At 40.6% G+C, this 13,123-nt stretch overlaps 1 protein-coding gene across 1 annotated transcript in view; it reads left to right on the top strand.

The window, feature by feature from the left end:
- Positions 1–13,123, top strand: part of ALK (ALK receptor tyrosine kinase) — a 308,338-nt gene that overhangs the window by 77,885 nt on the left and 217,330 nt on the right. Inside the window, exon 2 of the mRNA XM_038131012.1 lies at positions 4,344–4,463. Coding sequence (XP_037986940.1) covers positions 4,344–4,463 — 120 coding nt within the window. The remainder of the gene's footprint in view (positions 1–4,343; positions 4,464–13,123) is intronic.

Genomic DNA, 13,123 nt, shown 5'->3' with positions numbered 1-13,123 from the left:
AGATCTTTTCTAATCAGGGATGGAAGGATACCCTCCAAAAAAAAAAAAAAAAACCAAAAAACCAAGAACTTCTGCGGAGCTAGGAGCTCAGCAATCTTTTATCAAGGCCTCTGGAGTTTACACTTCCAGCTGAACAGAGGCAAGCCCAAACATCCTGCTGGTCACAGCCAGCCGAGTCTTACTAAAGACTGAGAGCTCTTTTGCAAGATCAAGGTGTTTGGCTTCAGGATCCTGCAGTGTTGGATCTGCCTCTTCCCAAGGATGCCTTTGGCCTGCCTCTGGCTCACAGGAGAAATCTGCAGAGGTTTCCTTACCTGGGGCAGTCAGTTCTCTGTAAGATTTTTTGTTTTAATCAAATGAAGTTGCTTTGGTTCTGAGTAGTTTAGTCCTTCTTTTTCTTAATAGTGGAAAGATAACTGCATATTATCCTTTCTGTGGAAAATTGCTACCTTTTACTTAGAACTGGAATAACCTTTTCTGAAATGTCAGGCTTTCCCAGAGACTGGAAAATCCAGATTTTAATGTCGTAATATCCTTTCTGTGGAAAAATCACTACCTTTTTCTTAGAACTGGAATAACCTTTTCTGAAATGTCAGGCTTTACCTGAGATTGGAAAGTCCAGATCATAATGGTGGCTGTTTCTAAACACATTATTGTAATAATTACTAGGAACTACTCTGTTGATGGCTGTTATAAATTAGAGGCAAAGATACTACTAATGTTGACTTTTGATTTCCATACAAACAAACATGAGGGATTTTGAGATATTATTTTAGATATAGATGTAGCTGAAAGCACATGTTGATCTCAGTTATTATCTTACACATCTGTTACAACTCTGAAATTCAGAGGACAGGTACTGCTGGTCTGTCACCTCAGATTTACCACTGAGAAACTGCAAATAATACAGCTCAGCACAGTGAGAGAGCTGAGTAATAAAGCAATATCCAAAGGGAGCAATAAGCAATATTTGGTTATGTGGCGGAGCATTTTTTGGTTAAAGAAAGCTTGAGTGTTTTGGTAAAAAATTCGTTTACATTTCTGCACTACATGAACCTTTAGAAAATTACATATGTTAATTGCTGGGGATATTCCTTCTTCCAGAGAAGACAAAAAAGGAAGGAAATCCTGTTTGTTTAAAAATTACTCACGTAGAAAGCTTTTCTTGTTGTTCCATTTCTATGTGAACATCAAGGGTTTCTCTATTAAAGAGGTATTTTTCATTAAAATAATACATAAATATTTTATTTATTAATTTGTAGCCTTAAGGCTTGACTTCAACACACATGAACCATTTTCTATTTTTTTTTCCTCGAAACTCCTGGTGAACTGACTGAATTTTACATCCCCTAAGGAGATACCTTTGCACAAGTTTAAAAACCAGAAATGTCAAATGTTCTCTGCAGGTGCATGTTTCTTGCTGTGATGGAGCACCTAGGGCCACAATTTGGTCCTGGGTATGTCTTCAGGCAAGAATATAAAAGAAACCTCTCTTGTACCTCGGCATACATCTGGCTACTAAAAATGGAGTTGTCAGCTTCCAGTTGCCAATCCATTAATTTTTTTTTAAAGGTTTAGGGTTACTTTTGACAAGTGACAGAGTACCCTGATACAAACAACTGGAATTGGAGGTTAGCATATCTAAAAACAAGGAGACACATTTTCTCAGTGCCTTTTGGCTTAAATTGACTTATTTTGGAGAGATAAAAAACACCTTTATTTTGTAAAAGGGCTAGACTGTGGTCTATGTTTGCATTGCCCTTGCTGCACAAAAAGCATTTATTTAGCTGAAATGGTCTCCCATTATTATCTTTCTCAATGTAAAACGCCCTGAAGGTGGAAGAGGAAAGGTCTGTCCTTTTCCTAGCCTAAAGCTGATGCTTAAATCAAATCATTCCTCACTGTGAAGAGTGGCCTCTTGGCTATACAAAAACCTTTTACCCAGCATCTTTCGTGGAAGATAACTTAATTGGGAAAGATTCATAGCTTCTGATACAATCTTCTTGTCTTCAAGTTCAGACCAATAGCCCAAACAAATCATTTCAGATGAAGTTCTAAAATTAACCCCAAAGAATATGGGATAAAATAGTTCTAAGGTTAAAATGAATTGGACTGAATCCATTCCATTCTTTAAAAATAGAGGAAAAACTTTCAATTTTTTTGTATTATCTCTTATTGACCTCTTGCTGCTGAGGGAAGGTTCAGGTGCCTGGACTGCCTTGTCTTCTCTGCTCAGATGTTCAATCTTATTTTTTATCTCAATTCACTGCATTTATTGGTTCCAGTGGGAACATTTCCACTTAGCAGAGGCTGAAGGTAGGCAGGAATTCTGAAGGATGCAATATGGAGAGGCATTTTTGGGAATGTGAGAGGTGCCAGGGAATTTGGGGTACGGCAGCTGATTGCTGTGGTGCTGATCCTGCGGTAGCGATTCCCAGTAAGGCTGGTCAGGGTAGTTGATGAGATTTATATTTAAGTTCTGTGACTGAAACATTAGGGAGAGAAATGTGTCTCAGTGACTTTCTCTCAGATGATTTTGCCATGGGAGCAGAGGTGGGAAACAGGTCAGTTTTTTTAAGGTTTTTGTGAAGTTTTCAAAGGATTGCAGCACAAGGTCTTGGTTCTGTGGTAGCACTAAATGAGTGACGTCTGCATGCATTTGGGTCTGTTTGGGGTAAAGGAATCCCAGAGTTCTTATCTGGGGGAGATCTCTGATCTGGGATCAGGATATTAAATTATTATTCCCTCTTTTGGAGAGTCACTGGGTACAGATGTTATATAACAGGGATATCGATATTGGTCAGACATCTCACATGAGGCAAAACACACATGGTTTTGAAAACCAGCTTATTTCAGGAGCACATTTTTTATTAATATGCTTCTTTTCTTTATTATTTTATAGTAGCATCAAAGTGAAGCACATTTGTAGGGAAAAAAAATCTGCTTTTAGCAGCTATTATAACTGTTGTAATAAAACCTGGCATTATTTTCCACAGCCAGCTTTATCAGGGGCTACTGGAAGACATGTCTTGATGTTAGGGTGGAAAAGCCAATATAAAGATTATTCCACGGTTCCCTATCACTTCATCAATGACAGCTGCAGGCAGGACACCAGGTTTGCTGCCTCTCTTCACAAATCTCTGGCCCGATCTTCTGTGTAGCCACATTCTAGACAACAACAGGGGGTGTTTAGTGATGGCACTTTAACTTAGCATAGAGACCAGGTTTAATTGAGCCATTAGGGATATTCTTTTATTGCCACTCAAGAATGTCTTACAGTACAGTGTGAAGTTCATTTTTATCTTGAAGATTATTGCTCTAAGCAAGGAGTAAGAGTTACAGCTCTTACATAAGAGTGGTTATTTTTCTCTTGGTTGTGCTATAGTTACTTGGTTACAAGAGTGTGCTAAAAATGAGATTGCACTGAGAACAAGACAGGGCACAACTAACACCTGGTATTTAAGCTTCTAACAAGTCCTCTGAAATTTTCCAGTTTTTCTTTGGTGGAAGTGGGAAGTAAAATTTTTTACAAAATCAAAGCAGTGTTTTCCCCAAGACTTCAGCCATTTACTTCGTCTACTATTATTCTCTTAAATATGCCCCTTTTTATGGCTTCTGTGGAGAAATCAGAAATCCAGAGGTTTGGGGTTGGTTTTTTTTTCCATCAAGCAAATCTCCCAAACACAAGTTTTTCCTGTCTATATTCATACACATTTAAATCATACCTTTCTTCTGAGGAGTCAAAAAATGAGACCAAGATGTTGATATCTTCAGAAAACCCAGCTTAAACATTCACAGGGAAAATTTGTATTTTCAAAGCCTGCAGAATTCTACTTTGCTCATTGATCTTGTGTGTTATTTCAGACACTGTTTCTCTTTACACCTCTAATGTTGTCGTGGTCTTGCAGAGTTAGTGCAGGTTTGTACAGAACTTGGCTGTAGTATTTGGATCACAAACAGAATCTTTGAGATGCATTGGGTTGTTAAACATAAGTTGGGTACATGTTTGCCTGTTCCATGTACAAGATCTCCTTGCGCAAGCAGAACTTAAAAAAAACAAAAAACCAAACTGGGGGACAGAAATGTCAAAGAGAGCTTAGAATCAGTGTGAGATGACACTTGACAAATTTTCTAGATGATTTTGCACTGTAAAGCAACAGCTGTCCTGTGTCCCTCTGCATGCACGTATCAGGAAGGAGGAACCAACCAAGAAGTAGTTGAAAATTGGTGCTAATTGCATATGGTCAATGAAGTGCTTAAGTTCTTTACACTTGATGTGTAGCATGCAAACAGCTGATACCTAATGGGCTTTTCTCTCTTGGCTTCCTTTTTTTTAATGAAAGGTGCGAGCCCTTTGGATCACACAGCAAGGAGCCCTTCTCTTCCTCCTGGCTACTCTGCTTGGAACTTGACCTGGGTCATGAGAGATACGTCCCCTTTCTTCTCCCACAGAGGACGACACAGTGAGTAGCATGAATATGTTATCCTCAAGAGGCTGCAACTCCCTGCCTAAAGTTTTGGTGTAATACTGGAGTAAAGCAACGCAAGTCAAATGTTTCATGATAAAATATCCATACTGGCAGCATCTGAGGGCACTAGTAAGCCCCAGTGTCCCTTACCAGCTGCCCCTGGGACTTCCCCCACCTTGCCCAAGGCCCAGGAGTCCCACTTCAGCCCCGCCCAGCCTGAGGTCATTGCCATCTTTATGAAGCTGCCTGGTGACCTGGGCTGCCCCAGCCTGCCCTGGTCCCTCAAAAACAAGGGCCCAGGCTGCAATATTTGAGTGGTATGTTGAAATTCACCAACATTACAAAGAGAGGAGCTGTGTACTGAAATTTTTGCTTCTCATCTCCTTTCCTTATATCCATCCCTTCCAAAATCTGAGAATGTGTTTTCATCTGTTCTCAGGTATGACCTATCCATGGCCATCCCAGTGTGAAGTACGATGGCTGTAGATAGAACTGGACTGCACAAGGCAATACCTAATGAGCAATCCAGAAAGTGACTGCAGTAGAATATATCTACTATATATCTACTACCAGTCTCTATGCAGGGAGATAAGGTGCTGAGAGGCTAATAAGATTTACTCACCCCAAGCCTGTAATTATCTGCTTGAGGGAAAAGTTTGACCTACCTATATGAAGGAGCCCCATATTTCTTCAAATTTATGTTGCAGCCTTTTATGTGTGCAATATATATTCTTTCCACTGGCATACAATATCTGCTCCTAGCTGTTGTATCTGCTTGAGTGATGAGGACACACCAATTTCATTTTGGAAGCAACAGTAGTACAATCTTTTTTTCCCTTGGTTTTCTCAGAAGTTGCAAGAATGATTTTTAATTTATCCTTTATTACTTCTTCCTAAACTCTTTCAGTTTCTCAGTAATACTGTTCTAAGGGAAGGCTTTGTTCTTAAAAGCTAAGAGCACTGATTCCATCTGACAGCATCACATGGAGATAAATGTACTGCATCTCAGCAGAAATGATTTATGATGATTTTAGCTGATTGCACATGACCAAATCCTACCAGATTCCAACCATCTGTTTTGCAAGGAAAGGCAGGAATTTTACAAGGTGTTACACAAAATACAGTGTTCACTCAGGACAAATACAAACTGTTTTCTTCCTCAGTAGGTGTAATTTAGGACATGCACCTTGAATTTCTGGAGAATCTTGAAGAGAGGCAGGAATAATGTGCTTTTTAGCTTTGCAATTTAACATGTACAAAAATTTAAATTAAAGGGTAGTAGCCTTTGATTTAATTGAATTAAATTTCATTAAAGCGTAGTAGCCCTGGAAGGCACACGTTTCAGGCTGGAACACCCCATAGCATCACTGTGCAGACACTTCCTGCCTCTGGAGATTTGCAGCCCCCAGAGGACTGATGTGTGTGTGTGCAGCAGAGCCCATAGTCATAGCCCAAAACTGAGGACACTTCTTAAAGCTTCTATTCCTCTGCATACCTTCAGCTTATAGCCACTGGCATGTGTATTAGTAAACTTCCCAGGGAGCTGGATTTCTGTTCAGAGCTGCTCTGTCCATGACAGGGTGGACAGCTCCTTTAGTGGCTGATTACTGGCCCGGGGTCTACATGGCTCTGTGAAGGTCACGCAGGGACTCAGCAGAGTGAGGAAGAAGACAAAGTTAGACCATCCAAGCTCTAGGTGAGTACTCTTGTCCCAGGATCCAGCCTTCTGATTAGTGGTTAATCCAAAATCACACAATAAATCATAAGCAGAAATAAAACCCAGCAGCCTTTTACTACTAGAGTGATTTCTTTTTCTGTCAGCTTTCCTTACTGCTCCTAGCATGACTGATTATGGAGTACTCAAAAACTTCTATCAAAATGTTGTTTGCTTAATCATCTGATGGGACCCACCTAATTAACTGGCTGACATTGCTGGAGTGGGGCAATATTAGTTGCCTTAATTACACTTTCTCTGTATTCTGCCATTGGAGAAATCTCTGAAAGAGTGACTAAATTGATACGTGGTATCCTTCTTCCTCTGCCAAACTAAGTTCTCTTCTCTTTTGCTCAGAATTAAAAATTCTGACAGATTCTCTCTTGTAGTTCTGGCAGGAGCAGTGCCTGATGATATCTTTGAAACCACAGGCAGCAATCTCAAAAGATAATCACTGGCACAAGAAGATACTCAAGCGGTGCACTCACAAGACTTTTTTACTGTTTTGTCTAGAGATTTTTTTTTCATTTGTCTCAATCCAAGAACTGATTAATCACCAGTCATCTTAGAGATGCAAAATCCATCTGCCTTTCAGAAAATCGCATGTGAAGTCAGAATTATCTGGGAACTCAACCTGTGAGGTTGAGTTAAATCTCCACATTTTTTATATCTTTTTGTTCTCACAAGGTACACTCAGACTGTTTCCTGTGGCTAGAACAAATTTTAATGCATTTGGCATATGTGGACTTATGGTAGCGTATTAATCTCCCATTTGCAGATCTGATGGATCTGTGTCCTGAGGCTTACATGATTAACTGCACCCAGCCACATATTTCATTTCTTGTCCTGGCTGGTTGAATGTTAATTTTCTCTTCTGAACAGGTATTCTATAAGAAATCAATTGTCCACTACATAAAATCTTATAAGCTTGTGTAATAGGGGTTCCAGATGACAGCTGCCCCTCCGGACCTTCATGCAGTTAACACATCCCTCTCTGCCCCATCCACTCCATGTCCCTGGGCCAGCCAACAACCCTGCAGCTGGAGCATCATCCTGGCAGGGTATGGTGGCAACTGGAAAGAGCTACTGATTGGAGCAAAAATCAAATGCAATTCAAACCCTTGAAAGAAGAACGTGTTTCATGCGAATAACAGGCCTAAGGTTGCCATGCTGGAGTGCTGGAGTTGGCTTTTTCTTTTTAACTGTTCTTATATTACTGTGCTGGCTTTGTGTCCAGTAGCAGCTGAACTCCTTGGCTGCTCTGAACCAGCACTGGGCAAAGTACTGAAGTAGTTCTCTCAGGTTATACAGTTTACAGATTTTTTTTTCCTAAAGCTTAGGAAATAGTGGTGTTTGGATGGCAAAGTCAACTGGGACTAAAACTCAGGATGAGAGTAAATTTGGCTGCCTAGTCACTATTGTGCTCAAAAACATCTAGAAAAGGTGAGTTCAGCAGAGGAGGAACACACACCTACAAGAATGCATAATTACTCACAGCTTTGATTTAATAGGTACTAAAAGCCTAATCCACAGGATGGCCTCTATTAACAACTTACTAATAATTTCACTCAGCTCTATGTCTTCAGAAAACTAATTTGACAGGGTTGTTGGGGTTTTTTTAACATTTCTAATGGAATGTCGTCTGTGATGTGTTCCTAATTTCCTGAATTTGGTTTGCTGAATAAAAAAAGTAAAAATGCACTGGACTAATTTTACTGTGGGATAATTTGGGGTCATTCTTGCTATGTATTTGATGCTCAGTGGCATGGCAGTTGCTCAGCAAGGTGTCAGATGATTTATTTTTTTCCCTGGTAGGTCATAAGCACCATGTTATTCATGTCAATTGGGTACCAGATAGACACTGCTGCCATGAAACTCAGTGAGTCTGAACATGGAAAAGGGATGATGGAGAGAAAGAGGGCACCAGCCAGATGAATTCATGTTGCAGTTAGCATCCCATCACTACTTGTTTCATAATTCTACAACAAATCAGACTACTACTGACATCTTCAGAATGATAAAGCTGTTGTGATTCTTGGCTCAGCGTGGCATAGTTAGATGTATGGATACAAACTGATTGTTACAGCAAGATCCTGCTCAGGGGTGAGATTAAGTCAGGAGGGGAACAAGGAGAATGCTGCTTCATCCCAGAGGAAAACTGAATCAATGCTTTCTTAGTAAAGATACTGCGGAAGTGATGTATCATCTTAATTCAAACTCATCCTTTTTGCAATCTTACAAATATTCTAACGTGGTTTGGAAATACCATTATGAATGGAATAGGGCAAGGCTTCAATTAACAGCAGTTACTCACACCACATTAATAGAATTGCTCCATATGAAATAGCAGATGCTGGGACCCCATATACGTTTGCAGGAATTCTTGTTTAACAGTTAGATGGTATTTTGGCTATGTGCAGTGGTGCTGAAATCCAAACGGAGGAAAGTCAGGAAGCACAGCATCTGCCTAGCTAAACTGAAGGCTGTGTTAAGCAAGAAAGAAGAAAAAAATCTTATTAGGGAGAAATTTTAACTTTCTTTTCCTTACATCATCTTTTATCTGCAGATAATATGTCTCTGACAGCTCAATATTTTTCAATAATAAAATAAGTAAGACAACAGTATGACAACAGTATGACAACAAATGTCTTTTCTCCCCATCTCTCAAGTATTCATTTTCTCTAGAGATCTTTTGAAATTCATGCAAGAGGTTCCTTGTATGAATTGACAAAATATGACAGTTCATCCAACTACTGTTTTGTGCCAACTGGAGCATATTTTCTAACAACTGCTGTTAGTCAGAACTTCATTTTTTTGGCCAGAACTGGCATTAGAAATGCACTTTCATGTATTGTTTTTTTGCTACATGCATGGGAGACTTGGTGGACAAATATTTCTTGTGTGGAGAATGAGCTCTGACACTTCTTGGAGCAGGGGGAATGAAAACGAGAGCTGTTGCTAGTTGTTCTCCCAACACCCCTTCCTCACACCTCTCTCTGTAGCTGTCTTGAAAGACTGTGCTTATAATTGATTGATGAAGGAGTCCTGGCCCTTTCTTTGTAGTTTGATTTTCACTGAACAAAGCAGCTGTCAGAGATTTTGGTGATTCAGTCCCTGGTGCACGCTGAGGGGCTGGGTGGATATAAAGTAGATGCTGTCATTTTTATGATTCTCTTAACAAATAAATGAATAGCTGCATTATTGCTGTTTTCTCTAAGCAGTGGCCCATCCACCCATCCATCGTGGCTCACTCCCTCACTCTCCAGAGGATTCATTTAAATGCATCTGGCATGAGGAGAGCTCTGGGCTCCACAGGGAGGCAGGCAGCTTGCTCTGTGCTGGGCTTCCAGGCCCAAGCACCCTTCCCAGGATGTTGCTGGGATATTCCCCGGGGTGATGCTCCTCTAAAACTTTTTCTTCAGAATGCAATCTAACCTTAAAACCCCTTTCAAGGGAAATCTAAGTGGTTTTCCTTCAATGTGGGCATTGAAGGGATGAGGAGTGCTGGCACTACCAGCCTTGACCCTGCCCGACAGCCTCCACTCCTGGGTGCTGGGGAGAACCTGGCCCCACTGAACTCTTCCTTGCAGGCAGCAAGCTCTGAGGAGCCCTTGAAGCCCTGTGAGGGTACAGCAGCAGCCCTGTCAGTAATGTCAAGGTCAGGGCATCGTGCTCAGAGACCTGCTGGTGCGGAGGAAGGACGCAGAGAGCGATAAGCTAACTTGTGCTAAGCAGCTTGAAATTAAAAGGAGGTCCCTGGTGAGCACAGGCTGGGTCTCAGGGCATGGAGAGGAGCTGGCGTGGTGCCCAGCCGATCTCACTGCTGCACTTGCAGGTGACTGAGGTTCATCAGATGGTGTGGACCCCAAAGCTGTGCTGAATGGGGGGCTCCTCCAGTGCCTCCCCACGTCCCCTGTCAGGCCATGGTGCTGCTCCCACGTTTGTCAGCTCCTGGAGCAGCAGCCCAAGGAGCAGGCAGTGATCGTTGGCACAGGCATTTGCTAAGGGTAGTAGGACCCAGGGTGCCTGGCAGGGCACATGTGACATAATCATCCCTTAAAATGTGCAGCTTGCCCTTTCTCGGGGCTAGACAATGGAAGGAAATAGATGAAATTGTCTCTTCAGACTTGCTTGCTCAGCAGGAACGAGGCAGTTAAGCCCCACAATTGTTTTTGCTCTTGAATTTGTGTGACTGCCAACACCTTTTCCCTTTTCCTTTGGGCTTTTCTGCTGTGCCCTTTCCATCCTGTGGTAGATTCCCCTATTTTAAATTGCTGCTGTGCCTCCAGTTGCAAAGCTAAAATACAGCGCCAGGAATTCATTTGCAAGTTTCATCTCTTCTTTGTGCCAGTAAGAAATTCTTACTTCCAGGGACCTGGCCTGTATTTGGGTCCTCCTGGATGTTCATCAGACAGGTGAGCTGACAGCCAGAGAGCACAGTGTCTCCTATTTATGTTCAATTTTCAGGGAGAAATACTTATCACTGCAGGCTTCTTTGTGGCACCCCACATGTGCGCCCTAGTTTGGTGAACAGAAATTCAGAAAGGCCTGGTGAGGCAATTGAAACCCTTAGATTGAATGCCCTGTGTCCTTTTGTACTCAGAGGGAATGGGAAGGCTTTAGGAACTGGCTCTGTCACTAGGATTAATAACTGGAAAATCAATTTGTCATTTCCCTGTCATAAATTAAAAGCTTATAGGCCTTATAACATGAGTAAAATAGAGGTTAGTGGGTATTGATGGAGGTCTCAAAGCTCACTCAGCAGAGCAGATCTCTACTACACAATTTAAATTATGTCTCCCCCACAAGGAATATCTGTCAATATTTGTATTGAAAAAAGACATCCAGTGCAAGAATATTTTATCTGTTTCTACACTGCTGCTGCGATTGTTGCTGCTGAAAGAGTTCTTGAGGGAGATTGTGGTCCTGACTTGATGGGTGTGAGCGACCTTTACATTGTGCATTTGGCTGTAGATGGAGTAGAAGTTAGTCATGTGCAGGCTGATGAGGCACCAGTGAGGATGTCCCTCACTAAGCTGGTCCTGCTGAGAACAGAGAACCTCTCTCTGCTCCCATGGCTGTGGCAGGGCTGTGAGAAAGCAACCACACCCTTTCAAAAGTGTGCCCAGCTGAGAGTAATTGAGGAGTGATTTGTAAGAGTCAGCAGACCAGGAGGGAAAAGGACCTTTTAAAGCCAGACACGTGTAGAACTAGAAAGGAGCAGTCTAAGAGGAAACTACCTGCTGGTAAGATTTTTATGTTTGAAAGGAGACATGGTTTAGCCCAAGTAAATCTAATCTTTTGTTGGGCAGCTGAAGAAAAGATAATCAGAGTCGTTTCTTAAAAAGAACAGGGTTTGTTGGGGTTTTTTGGGGTTTTTTTGGTTTTTTTTTTTTCTATCTCTTACTATTAAGTTGTTTTTGTTCTAAATAAGGTCTGTTTCTGTGGTGTGTGGTTACACAAATGCTCCAGGATGGCCCAAAGTGAATGATCCATAATCTAACCTGCTGCAATGTAAAAGAATGCTTCCCACTGATTACTGTGCTTTGGGGTATTACTTATAGTGCTATTTTAAGGCATTTGTTTATTAGAAAACTCTAATCAGTTTAATTGAAACAGATGTGGTTGCCAGATACTTTAGCTATCTGTGCACAAATTATTGTTGTTAGGTATGTTGATAAAAGATAAATAAATTGAGATACAAGACTCTAACATAATCAGACATACACAGATTCCAGTGTCTTTTTAATTGAATAGTAGCTTAATTGGCTTTTCAGTCTGTGGTTAATATTCTGTATCTTTTTACATTCCAAAAGCTGAACTGATTTATTTCTACAGCCTTTCTTAAAAAGGTTTTTATCTTATTTTGATTATAAGCATCACTTTTGTTTCTTCTTTAAAGGTGTGATGATGATGAAATAGAATTCTAATAAATTATCTGTTCTGCCCCTCTCATGCCCAGCAGTTGTAGATAAAAGAGATTGTTGGACAAAGACTTGTTTGTTCTGTTTTGGGTTTTTTTTTTATTATTTAAAAAGAGACTTTGCTATTTTTTTTCTATATGGATCCTAAACTCCTCTAGAGCATTTATGATCTGTGGTGTCAGTATAGCTCTGACATAAATGCCTGTACTTGGTTTAAATCTCTGTGACATCTCTTTTAGAAAATCATCAGAAGTCTCAAAAAATCCCCCCACTTAACTGACTAGGCACAGTATTCAAGTCCAAAAGCTCTGTACTTAATCAATTTATATTAATAGTGGTTTAAAAAAATAACCACTGGAAGTTGTGTTAATTTTAATTCCCTTTCCTGCAGAGTTTAGTTTTTCAGTTAAAAAAAAAAAACAAACAAAAAACAGACTAGGCTTTATCCAGCTTCCAAAGGCACATGGCTACTGCTTTCTGTATTTAACTGGGCAAGGAAACAATAAACTTGGTGTAGCCTTTGGATGTTAAGACAAAAGTGAAAAAGGAAAGAGAAGCACTATTTTTTTATGCAGAGGTGTAAAAAATGGCAGGTGATTTGTGGCAGCAATTCAAGTATTATGCGGGTTTTGTATTTGCAAGTGTGGCTTATGTGATCTTGTAATAGCTAACGCACCAAGACCAGCTTCTCAGTGAAAAAAATTTTATAATTCTTTTTTTATGAGCTATATTACATTGTCAATAGTGAAGGACATTGTGGAAGAAGGAAAGCCTGAGGGTAGGAAGTTAATGTTAGCCTTGGAAGACTGGATGCTGTTTGCATAGATTTTTCTGTGTTGCATCAGATAGTACTTCTTTGTCATCATTTCTTTGTACTGAATAGGATAATAGCCCTGAAATTTGTGTCTGATACAGGACTATTTTAAACAGGAGCTTGTAAAAAGTACCAGTGCTCTGGTGATGTGAGGAGATTATTGAATCACGTAAAAGTTGCAAGTGTGTTTCCACTGAATCAC

This window comes from Motacilla alba, chromosome 3 (genome assembly GCF_015832195.1).
Source record: "Motacilla alba alba isolate MOTALB_02 chromosome 3, Motacilla_alba_V1.0_pri, whole genome shotgun sequence".
Lineage (NCBI taxonomy): Eukaryota > Metazoa > Chordata > Aves > Passeriformes > Motacillidae > Motacilla > Motacilla alba.
Note: the sequence above shows the minus strand (reverse complement) of the source record. Positions and strands in the feature narration are given on the sequence as shown.